The 12,668-nt window shown below is 38.2% G+C and overlaps 1 protein-coding gene across 1 annotated transcript; it reads left to right on the top strand.

Annotated features, from left to right (window-relative positions):
* The first annotated feature begins 5 nt into the window (after window positions 1–5).
* On the top strand, window positions 6–8,643 carry LOC117985092 (calmodulin). The gene is made up of 8 exons (XM_034971771.2): window positions 6–141; window positions 1,723–1,845; window positions 2,738–2,838; window positions 4,081–4,220; window positions 5,504–5,647; window positions 6,397–6,606; window positions 7,364–7,420; window positions 7,759–8,643. The coding sequence occupies exons 2-8, from the start codon at window positions 1,843–1,845 to the stop codon at window positions 7,866–7,868; spliced, it is 765 nt and encodes a 254-aa protein (XP_034827662.1). The 5' UTR covers window positions 6–141; window positions 1,723–1,842; the 3' UTR covers window positions 7,869–8,643.
* Window positions 8,644–12,668: the final 4,025 nt, after the last annotated feature.

Genomic DNA, 12,668 nt, shown 5'->3' with positions numbered 1-12,668 from the left:
CGAAAATTTTGACATCGTGTTCTGGATCTGGACCCAGCTTCTTTCAGTCTGATTGTAGAGTTTCATTCAAAACCTGTGTGTACAGTGCTTTGTCTGCCCTTAGTGTCAATCAACAAAGTGCTTTGAAATCATAGCAACAAGGTAAATACTACCACAAACTCTGTAGAATACTTATTTGATTACCTACTTATTTTCGTAAAGCTGTGAATGATGGGCACTCTAAAACCGATTTTCAACTATTTATATTTCCGTATACCTACTTAGAATGGTTTTTGGGTTTTCAGTGACTGCGTTAAATACCTACTTACGTTTAAATTGAAGCTTCAGATTTTCAGTTAAAGGGCATTTTATTTACTTACCTACTTATTTATTAGTAGGTACTCTTCAGTAATTTTAATCAGGATTTTAAAATAAGTAAGAACGTAAAAGTTCTTTTAAAAAATCATTTCCTATTATAAAATGTAACATCAATATTCAAAATTAAACTTTTTAATACTATCCTCTATATATGTCCACAAATCAAGGTTACCCTAGTTTATTAATCCAATGCAAATGAGCAAATAGGTAAAATAAAAATAATATTATTCATAGCGACAAAACCACGGTAATGTTATATTACCGTGACAAAACGGTAAAAAACGTAGGTACACTTTTACTTACCTACACTTTAACTTGTTTCCGAACTAGGTACCTACCTACATAGGTACCTAATACTAAATTAATTAAGTATTACCAATAGAAACCCGGTAGCTTTCCAAAATTTTCACTAATTAATTTTCGGTATTTCTTACTTTGGAGGCCCTACTGGTGGAAATTGGAAATTATGTTCAGGTAAACAATATTTCAGTCTGATTTGGGATTTGACTAAAGAGTATTTTTCAAGACGCCCGAGCACATGAGTCTCAGATAGGTAGGTATATATTTGTGACATGACTATGAGTAGATATGTCCGAGGCTAAGACCAGAGATAAAGCTAACACCTTATGCCTCTAAGGGCTAATCCACCACAGCACAGCTAATAATTAAGAAAATGTGTGGGTTCTAAAACTCCTAATAGGCTTAACCTAAATGGCTCAATTTCTTCGACTCTACTGATGAATATGCCCCTATAAACGTCAATTTAAAATATGAATGTATCGTTTAAGCCTAAACCATTGTTGTAGTAAGTAACAATACTGTTGGAGCCTTGCAGGATTTTATTGTCTAATGCCCGTGGGAGAAAACATTCCATATGTTCTATCGGTAGACGGTAAGTAGGTAGATAACCATATTAATAATCATAACGGCTGGTCAATTTGCGTTTATGTTTTAGCTTGACACCAATGAATTTATTACTAAGTAAGTAGGTACTTAATGATAGAATTACCTACATCTACAACTAGATCCGCAAAATCGTACTGTAATAAATAGGTAGAAGTAGAAAACTTGAGAATACCTCCAATCTTTTTTCGAATGGATGTAACGTAATTAAAATGGCAGCCAAACAGAACAGCTATTTTAAGGCAGCCATCTTTTACCGATTTGTTAGTGTGATTGTAAAATAGTGTCAAAATACCTACTTATCAGAACGTTAGAATTGATTGGCGGTAGGTAGGTACCTACAACTTTGCGGGTGTGGGTGGTAATTTATTTAATCTTCCACAGTCCTATCAGAATAAAATGTTTCTAATATTAATAATAAGGATTATGTTCCATGAACGTATTTTCATGTTTTGTTCACAGTCCTACGTGGAGCGGGCGAACGTCGCCTGCTGCAATACGACAGGCAAATACACAAACATATTCTCCGCGGTGAACAACTTCTTCGCTGATTCACCTTTGGTGAATCAGCTTAAAGGCATAATGGTAAGCACGCCACAGTATAAGGAGAGACACAATATGTATTCTGACGCCTTTGATCTCGTGGTAAATGGCGACCACAACGACTCTGCCATGGACTCTGCCATGTCAGTCCCGGAATTAGTGGGACCGTCTCGGGTCGCTCCCTTATAGATGGCTTCATCGAACCTTTTGTAGGTTAATAGCAGTGCTTTTTAATATTTTGCTTACGAAGATGTTGAATCGCATTGATCAGCTCTAATATTATCATTATCATTATCATCAGGTACCCATCACCGGCTCACTACTGAACACGGGTCTTCTCTCATAATGAGACGGGTTGGGCCGTAGTCCACTACGCTGGCCAAGTGTGGATTAACACACGTTTTGAGAACACTATGAAGAACTAAGACAGCTTTGAGCATCGTGGCTCTCGCGTCGGTTCCTCAGCGTTGAGGATCGCAGCTTCCTTCACGATGTTGCGCCATTTCTCATCTGTCGGAGCGGAGCGGAGTTGTACAAATATAAGCCAATAGAATTGCATAAAACTCCCGCTCCGCTTCAGTGGACTAAGATTTGCGGATTAGTTTTAAAAAACATACATTTTAACGCGAAGCAGGGAAGCTGATATTTCGCGTAGAACTAAACCAATTGCCCGCCGCCGCGCCAGTAGCTCAAATGACTCGTAGCGTGAACTCCGCTCCGCATCACTTTCTCGCTTTGCTCCGCTACCTAACTCCGCACCAGTGATCAGACAACCTTAGAGACCGTGCAGTAAGGTCTATCGACCGCTTCTCTTATCTGTTCTGAGCAACGTCTCGCGCTACGTCCGCCAGATCTCTTTCCTACCGATCTTGCCAGTGACTATGTTACTCGCGTTAGATTTGTTCCTAATGTTGATTGTTATCATTATGTTTAGACTCGACAAACAAGCAGTACGGAGCCCGGACCGCCGGACGAGACCCGCCCAGACAACGTACGGACGCCCTCGGTCAGCTTTGCTATCAGCCCTTCACAAAGGTAAAACTTTATTACCTTACCTAACTTTATTAGGTAACAGAACCTAGGCACCTACCTACTATAGGTTCCTTCCCGTCGAGACCAATCCAACGAGTACAAACACACACACATCTATACGTTTAATCACACTGAATCCTAAGGCCACTTTCTTCTTCCATTATCAGATCCTGGAAACGGCTGGAGATCTTCATCAAGCATAGCTAAGAATCATTCCGACTAAAATTCGCGACCATAGCTGATACATAATATGGGTAGCAATGTAGGTCAGGTACATTTAAGGTACACCTAAATCTAACTGAAAACACAACTACTTGAGAACCTCTTTTTTACTTTTGCTAAGAAAGATTATATTAGGTACATACTAAATCTACTCAAAAAATAAAGTATAAAACAAATTTAGCATAGGTAATGAGAGATTCTGATGAAACTTTCGATTTACGCCAAGTCTGACTCTGGTGATGTACAATGACTTTACAAGGATGGAGTCCTTTGATCGTTATGGCTGATGGAGTAATTGAAGATTGGATATATGTAGGTAAATATTCTACAAAGGATGTGGTTGGAATTTCTATAGGTAGATTAATATTATTGTTCTTCAATGGATTGCTTCGTCTTTTAGATTTGGTTTGCAGAGTTGGGTGCATGACAATGAACAGTAAGGTGTAATTCCCACAGGGGCGCGGCCACATCAGTATGCGCAACGAGCAAGCTTGTTCCGGTGCGGGCGCATTGTGCGAACGCGACGAGGAAATCTTAGTTAGGATCTAGGATAAATTGAGTGGCGCTCATTTGATCAATGAAATCGAGCATACCTAATAAGTAGTTTTGAATAGGTAAGTAGGTACCTATCTAAGTAAATCATACACAGATGGGCAAATACGAAGATTCCTTATCGAAGCAAAGACCGAACGCTGACTAGCCTAACTAACTAAACCAGAGTGTATCCTACATATCCTGACTTTGCTCAGACTTTATTAATTAGAGTTGAAATGAGACAGATTTGAACTTAACCTCAAGTCTGAGTAAAGTTTAAGTAGGTATTACTAGGTACCTAGGTACCTAAACTCTATAGAATAAGCCATTCAGCCTAAAATTCTGAAATAAAATATCTTGATTGGATCTTTGCAAACTGCCTGGGCTTGTATTCTTGCTACGAGTATCTAGCACTTTAATCACTATAGTGAGATGAAAAGTTGTGAAGTATTATTAGGTACCTACTTGAAATTATTAATTTATTTGTAGTCTTCTGTCGGAGAGGTCCACAACGCCGACGCAGCCTCAGCGCCACGTGGCCTTGCTGAAGCCAGCTGCGAACACAGCCCTAGACCGGAAAGCTTCCATCGTTGATGAAAATACCGGCATCACGAGAACGCAAATGAAAGGTATACCCACCTACAATACGCGGCAGAAAGTAATGTAAATCGATCTTTAGGAAGAGGTAGCGGTTTTGTAGAGCATGGTCTCTGTCGTTGAGACCGATAAAAAATCACATAGGTATGAGTGACAGAGACAACACTCTACAAAGCCGAAACGTCATTCTAAAGGCCTAAAGGATGTACATTACTTTCTGCCTCGTACCCTAATTTTTCCAGGCCCATCTCTGTCTACCTCGTATTCCTCATTGTTGAAGGGACCCTTTTCCATTAATCAAATAATGGTAGAATTTAGGATAGATATAAGGTATCTCGTCTGATGTCGTCCGTCTACCTGGGGGGGGGGGGGGGGTCTTCCAACACTGCGTCTTCCGGTGCGAGGTCGCCATTCTAGCACAATTGTCGCAAGGAGCCGCTGGATTCAGGCGGCGCAAGACTGTGGCGTGTGGAAGTCCCTACAAGAGACCTATGTCCAGCAGTGGACGTCTATCGGTTGATGATGATGATGATAAGGTATCTAATAATGACTAGTAGGCTCGCCTACCTAGATCCTATCCGATTATTAATATTATACTGAGATAGTGAAACCTTCTCTAGAGGTGATCTCTGAGGCACGGAGGAAACGAAAAGATCAAATTCAATCACCCATTCTGTTAACAACTTTAAGTCAACGTTGCTTACCTTATCATAGATTCAGTTTCAGCGTGTTTTCAGGCAGTAGGTACTTACAATGAAGTTTTATTATTACCTGTACCTACTTACTAGACAAGACAGTATAGAATCAATTAGTTACACTGACTAGGTAGTAGGTAGGTATACCAAAAGTAAAAGGAAATGCTCTCGAAAAATAATAGGTCACATGCTCTCAATTTAATTTTTTTCCTCGCTAAAAGAACTGTGGTTCACTCCCACTTCAACCTACTCCCGTTCAGATCCGCGGGGTGATTACGTAAAACGTTGCAGTAGCGACAGCAGTAGCAATGCGACAGTTCATTTGCTGACTCTCTTCTTCTTCTTCTCCTTATTTTGTTTTGTGGCTATTGCTGTCTCTCTCTAGCCGCTGTTACGTGTGACGTTTGACAGCAATGCTCGCGAGATTTACATCTGTCGCGATAAACGTAATCATCCCGCTGGGACCTGCGGGCTCATGTCCCACGTGCCCTTATAAGTAGTATTTAGCATAACATACGAGTTGGGGTTGAACTGTTGAGTATTGACCATTAAGATTTCAGTCCGATTGAGCTCGAATATAGGAAAGTAAGTAGCTGTAGTTAAATAATATGTTTATGCAGAATTCCGTGAAGCTTTCCGCCTGTTCGACAAGGACGGTGACGGTACCATTACGAAGGAGGAGCTGGGTCGGGTGATGCGCAGCCTCGGCCAGTTCGCAAGGGTGGAGGAGCTGCACGATATGCTGCAAGAGGTCGACAGTGATGGTAAGATAGAACAGTGATATTAGGTACAGACCGTGTACTATAACTTGTCCCCTGACGTTATGTTGGCGTCATTGCGAATCACACAATAATAAACCCTGAGCTCTAAGAAATAAAGCAAACAAAGCAATGATGCCAACATGACGGCAGGGCACATGTTGGCAATTGACATCCATGATGATTTCCTCCTACCTAGTGAAAAAAATTAATTACAATTCACAGCATAAACAGATGACTAGGCAGGAATCAGGAATCAGGATGGCTACTTCATACGACGGAGATGTCTGGAACTATCCAGATCCTAAATCCTGTGGGGTTATAGGTACAGGGGCGCAACTGGCGAGTGGGGAGGGATTATACCGACTGGCAGGACTTTAAATTTTGTTGATCTGTGATTAGTTTATGATAAGGTATACCTATGTTATTTCCAAATCCATAATTAACCTATGCACCTATTGAATACTGGAAGGAGCCTACCTATAATCAAATCAAAGGAGTCAAAATCTATAATCAGGATCATATTGATTGTAAGTACGCGGCAGAAAGTAATGTGCCTTTAGAAGGAGATAGCAGATTTCTAGAGCATTGTCTCTGTCATCGAGACCGACAAAACGTCATAATAGGTATGAGTGACAGAGACAACGCTCTACAAAGCCGAAATTTCATTCTAATGGCCGATGTACATTAGGTACTTTCTGCCGCGTACTGCAAGTAAATTATTTACGTACCACTTTATCCACTATGACTTTCAGGTGACGGCAATGTCAGTTTTGAGGAATTCGTGAACATCCTCTCCAAGTCGATGTCGGGTGCTGGTGGTGGAACAAGCTCCGCAGAACAGGAGGAGAGGGAGCTGAGAGACGCGTTCAGAGTGTTCGACAAGCACAATCGAGGATACATCTGTGCCTCGGACTTGAGGGCTGTGCTGCAATGCCTTGGGGAGGACCTTTCTGAGGAAGAAAGTGAGCTATCTTCTCGATATTTTGCTAGATTTGGGTGTGATCTTAACTAACAGTATGTAAGTATATAGTACGCGACAGGTCGAGATGGCAATCGGCGTATGAGGCGGGGGGGGCGCCGCGCACCCGCGCTCGCCCGCACCGAGTTAACGCGGAGGCTATGCGGGTGTGCAGGGCTTTCTCTCTACGATTGCCATCTTCGACCTGTCGCGCACTATAGTTAGTTAGGTACCTAAAGTCATACCTACCTACCTAAGGAGATGGTTTAATGATGAAAATGACGCTATGGTCTACAAGGAACCATAAGCTTAATTCGCTAGTAAGTATAATCCGTCTATCGGTTGATGTGATGATGATGATTGTTTAACGATGAAGGAAAAGATGAACAAACCTGCATGCCTGAGAGTGTGTGAACTCTGCCAATCCACACCAGGCCAGCGTGACAGATTATGGCCTAAATCCATCTCATACTGAGAGGAGAGCCATGCTCAGTAGTGGGGCAGCGATCGATGGACTGATCATGTCGAAGAGTCTAACATAACATTACCTTATCTGACATATTTTTTTTTTTTTAATACAATAAAACTTAAAGCTAGCCTTATCTAATTACTATATAAATCATGACCGCGTGGAATGGTGCCAAGAATACTGGCTGCATTTCCGCGCTGGACAGCCAGGCTGATCCGCTGCGCAAAAAATGAGCCAGCCCTTCTGTCACCAGTTGAGGCTATTAATCGCGGTATGACATATTATATTTCAGTCGAAGACATGATTAAAGAAGTGGATTCCGATGGAGACGGCCGCATTGATTTCTTAGGTAAGTAAGTATGTAGGTACAGTAAGCGGCAGAAAATAATGTACATCGGCCTTTAGAATGACTTTTCGGCGAATTAGAAGTTCGTTTTGTCAGTCTCAACGACAGAGACAATGCTCTTCAAATCTGCTATCTCCTTAATTCATCCTCCATAATTATTATGCCAAATAAAGATTCTTATAAGTCTAAGTATTAGAATACCTACGATTCTATAAAAAGTTCAAAAATCAAAGGTCGTTGGACAGTAAGAAAAATGTTGATAAGAGATTGAAGTACTTATAATTTAGTCCTTTGCCAGAAAGTGAATCGGTTTTTTATAGACTTTACAACGAAAATTTCAGAATTCGTGAGAGCGCTAGGTGAACCAGAAGACGCGTGCGACGACGAAGACGACGAAGACACCAACGATGGAATCGACATCACTCTAACAAGACCAGTGGCTGCCAACTGAATTTGACTCATGCTATTTAAAAACGCTTGTGATTCACTTTGTAAGAAAATTAATGGCGATAATGGAACCATAGGGATCCTAGATCCAAGTCACATTTTTAACTTGTTGAGAAAATAAGCGAAATGTGATTAGACATGTTAATTTCATATCTTAAAGTGATTTTCTCAAGGACATTGTACTTACTAAAAAAATAGCGATTGAATCAGGGTGGCTTTTTTTGCGCCAAAATCTTTATTTTGAGAAAAATGTTACTTTGATTATACTATGGTTGCCAATTATAACAATACCCCCACCGTTATACCTATATTTAATAAAAGGGCGACCCCAAGTTGTGACCTGGTTGTGATGACAACCTAGCCCTGTATTCGTGTTTTGCTAAGTTTGATGGCATAATCATCCACATGGCGTTTTGCTGTTTCGCGTAAATCATGAGCTGTGCCAATTGTTCGTTATGTCCTATTGGACTAAGAGCCAACACGTGCCAGACCTTCGTTATTTTATAAAAGCTGAAAGTTTCTCTGCGTAATGTCCACAACACAGGGAGGAACGATCAGCGACTATGAAGTTTGGATCATGGTGGCTTTAGGAGGTAGCAAGTGATAAAGGTGTAAAAATCTTACGACAAAGTATGAAGTCTAATTTTTTTTATATTTCTTCGGGTTAACTATCCCGAAAAAATAAAAAAATCCCGATCCCGATCTTTATAGAAATCACGTCATGCATTGCCAGACACTTATGGCCAATTTCACCAAGTAAATTAATAATGCTTTAGTTTAACATTGGGGCCGATTCTCTAGGCGGTTTTCTAATTTTAAAATGTCTAATATTAGACTTAGAAAGGTGTGTTATTCTGAAAACCCACTTAAATGACAGGTCTAACCTAAAATTGAATTTGACAGCACTAAACTATTCAATTTAGATTTTAAAGAGCAAAAGTTATTCTGTTGCACGAACTAAATGCCTAAATTAAGAAACGTCAACCTAAAATTTTCTAAAATTAGAGTGGACCTCGCGAGGTGCCCACTAAATTTAAAGAGTCTGCTTAAATGGCAAAATGGACGTGTTTTGAAAGAAATATTTTTATTTGAGTTTAGAATTGTTATATTTAAGATAAAAAAAGTATCTTTTAAGTGTTTTAATTTAATTTTTAAACTTTATAAAATGGAAATATACGTGGTTTCTCTGGCTCGTCGTTAATTCACAAAAAATAATTAGGTTGGTTATCTACTTTGTTGTCTAAGAGTATCAGACACCTCCACAGACATCCTGGCGGCTTCAGCAAGGCAAACCTAAGATCCTTAAGTCTCCTTATTTCTTAACTAGCAAGTGGCAGCTGTTCGAAAATCCTGTGGGACTAGGATACTTTTCTGTAGGTACTTAGCTTACCTACCTACCTAATAAAAGTAGCCTATAAGTATATCCTTCACTAGTATGTGTCCTTGTGAAAAATCTCTGTGCCCAACTAGGTTAGATGCATAAAGGAACATACCCAGAGACAAAAACTTGCATAGGTAGCTACCTAAATATTAGTGTGAACATAAATCTTTGCCAATTAGGTATGCCAAGGTAAAACTTGATGCCTTGTTATCATTATCAATGAGATTAATTCCTACTACCTACTACTTATTGCTAAACATATCAAAAATAAAGCAGAATAAGTGTGGTGGTAGAGTAGGTACTTATAATAAAGTTTAAGTTCTAAAATCTTAATGAGTTCACCTAAAGGTTTATTTATAGGCTAAATTAACAGATTTTACATTTAGTTATGTCTTATACTTACATACCCCTAGTATTGAACTAAGTACTTGAGTAGTACCCAGTTACTTCTTTATTTTCAACTCAGTAGATACCTGCTTGAAAGACTACCTATTACATGCATAAGTAGGTACTTATACTAGCTACAGTACAGTATAGATAACTACAACTAACTGACATAGCCTGGGTTCACTTTAATCATCTGATAAGTTTTAGTTGAGAAGTACCTAGTAGATACATCTTGTAATTCCTAAACATATCATGATAGGGTCTTGTTGAGTTTACCTATATAGGTATACCCATACCCATATGGGTATACCTATATAGGTATACCCATACCCATATGGGTATCACATTTCAGGTTAACTAGCTGACCTGCCTGAGTTGTACCTGCCCCAGCTTTGTTCGGGTGGAATAAGTACCTATGTAAGTATCTGAAAATTATGTCGTAGTGGTCTATATAGGTACTTAAAGTAAACGTTCCTTACATGCAAATTCTCAAGTTTTTAAACTCAGCAGCTTAATAAATTACTAGACTCAGGAGTCAGCAGCTTATATGCTGATGTCAGTCAGTCAGTTTATATTTTTACATTTACATAATATGTACAGAAGAGAGAGAGAAAAGCTAGGACTTCTCCATAACATCCTCAAAAATGTGTGAAGTCTGCCAACCCGCACTTGGTCAGTGTGGTAGATTATGGCCAAAACACCTTATTCGGAGAGGTGACCCGTGCTCAGTAGTAGTGACCCGGCGATGGATTGATAATGATGATGATGATGATGATGTACTGACCTAGCTACCTGCCTTTAGGTCACAAGAAGTATATAGGGTACTTCTAGTACCTAAAGTGATCCTATAATGGTTCCTTTTGAGGTATGGAACCCATAGTTAGAAGAGAAATAACGTCAAAAAATAATTTGATTTCTTTTATCTTTTCTAGATCTATTTTATTGAAAACGGACTAAAGTTTTCTACACATTCCTATAATTTTACAAATTAATACAGAAATCTATAGACTCAACCTTTATTTAGTTTGAAATCTATAGATCTCTGACTTTGCATAGACTTAAGATACTGATAAAAGAGACAGAGTTATATCATTGGCATAAATCTTTAACTTTTAACTAAGTTTTAACTGAAACTTACGTCAGAGCAAAGTCAAAGTATGCTCTCTATACATATCTGTGCTTAAAGTATTATGTTTTAACTATGTCTAGTCTGAGCTAATTCAAAGTATAAGTACTCTATAGATTTTAGCCAAAGAATATGCAAACCTCAAAAAATGATTTTATAATTGTTATGGTGAAGACTGCATTGAAATTGATATAAATAGGGACTGAAAACTAATTTTGAACTATTTATACCTATAGATTATAAATTTCATTTTTCAGGTAGTACTAGTACAACTAAGTCATACTACAGCTGCTCAGTATGATGAAGGCAAGAATTTCCTAACAAAAGCAAGAAAACTTCAATCAGATACTTAATTAACAATTACTTTTATTAAATAAAATAATAAAATATATACATATGTTTCATTCTGTACTGTACATAATTAATATTTATTTCAATAACATTTAAATAAAAATTAAGTTTAGGAAACAACTGTTCATTTTTGGTAGATGAGTGACGGAACATCTTTTTAACTCGCAGACTCCATATACTTGGTTTCATGAAATGGGCTGAAATAAAAATTATCAACGTTGAAAGTTTGTTATGATGATGTGTTGAAAGGTGTAATGTATCCTACACTTCAATTTTTTGCTATGCATACTAGCTGTTTACTATGCAATTAAGCATCACTTTCTTTAACGGTGAACCAAACCATTGTGAGGAAACCTACATGCCTGAGAGTTCTCCATAGTGTTCTCAAAGGTGTGTGAAGTCTGTCAATCTGCACTTGGACAGAGTGGTGGACTATGGCCAAACTACATTTTGAGAGGTGAGCTGGCAATGAGTTGATCATTATGATGATACCAGCTGTTACCTGTTATTATTATTATTATACACGTAGGTATATACATTCAATCTTGATCTTGTAGGTACTTTCATGCCTTAAATCACATTACCGCCTTAGTTTGTTGAATTCATAGCAGAATTCATGGATACCTCGTTCCACGTCCTTGCACGCCAGATTTGTAAGTATACCGCCAAGTTTCAGAACTTCCTCGCTGTATATTCCTTTACCTGTATATTCAATGTACTCTGTGGCAGTCAGTTATTTAGGATGATTGCTTTTCATCTGTTTGCATTGATTTCCTAGCAAGAGTTTGACAATTAGGTACCTCGGTGATTTCAAGGTAAGGTAGGTAGGTAAGATTCCAAGCAAAATTCTTTGCTTTTATCTATTTTATGCACATAACCACTATTTTCACAAAGTTTTGTAACAAAAACTAAGATTCTTTAACCACAAAACACAAAGAAATTAGGTTAGAAATTATATTTGCAACAAAAATAATAGATCTGTTTTTTTAACTAGTTTTACGGCTCTGGGTTCTAGCACTTTTGATCAAAGACTTAAGCCTACTTCACACGATAAAATGAACAAAACTTCAATTTTCGACACTTTTATTGTGATTCGACCTAAATAAATCAAGTAAAGTTATTATTTTTGTATTTCAAGTAACATCGTTCGATATTTTTCGCAAAAAATAGTTTTAAGATTAAAGGGGAAAATCAAACACAAATTTAGTGCAGTTCTTGTTATCTTAAATAGCAACACTTACTATTCAATTCAAACGTCATTTTAGACGGCCATTTAGGATGTTTAAATTTAGTTGAAGCAAAAAAGCGAATGCAGTTTAGAAATAGAAATCCTAAAATTAAAGAATCTAAAATTTAGTTTAGGTTTAGGTTAGAGTACAACAGAATTAGCACCATTATTTTTGTATCTCTCCTTTTTAAAAATCGCGTATGTTATCTGCCAAAAAGGAATAACATTACAATGTGGCTAATTCCTTTGTACACAATCTCTAAACTAAACTAAAATATCACGTCTAAATCTATTGCTATCCCTTTCATAATGTTGCTTGCGGAAAAGGAAA

This window comes from Maniola hyperantus, chromosome 9 (assembly GCF_902806685.2).
Source record: "Maniola hyperantus chromosome 9, iAphHyp1.2, whole genome shotgun sequence".
Classification (NCBI taxonomy): Eukaryota; Metazoa; Arthropoda; class Insecta; order Lepidoptera; family Nymphalidae; genus Maniola; species Maniola hyperantus.
Note: the sequence above shows the minus strand (reverse complement) of the source record. Positions and strands in the feature narration are given on the sequence as shown.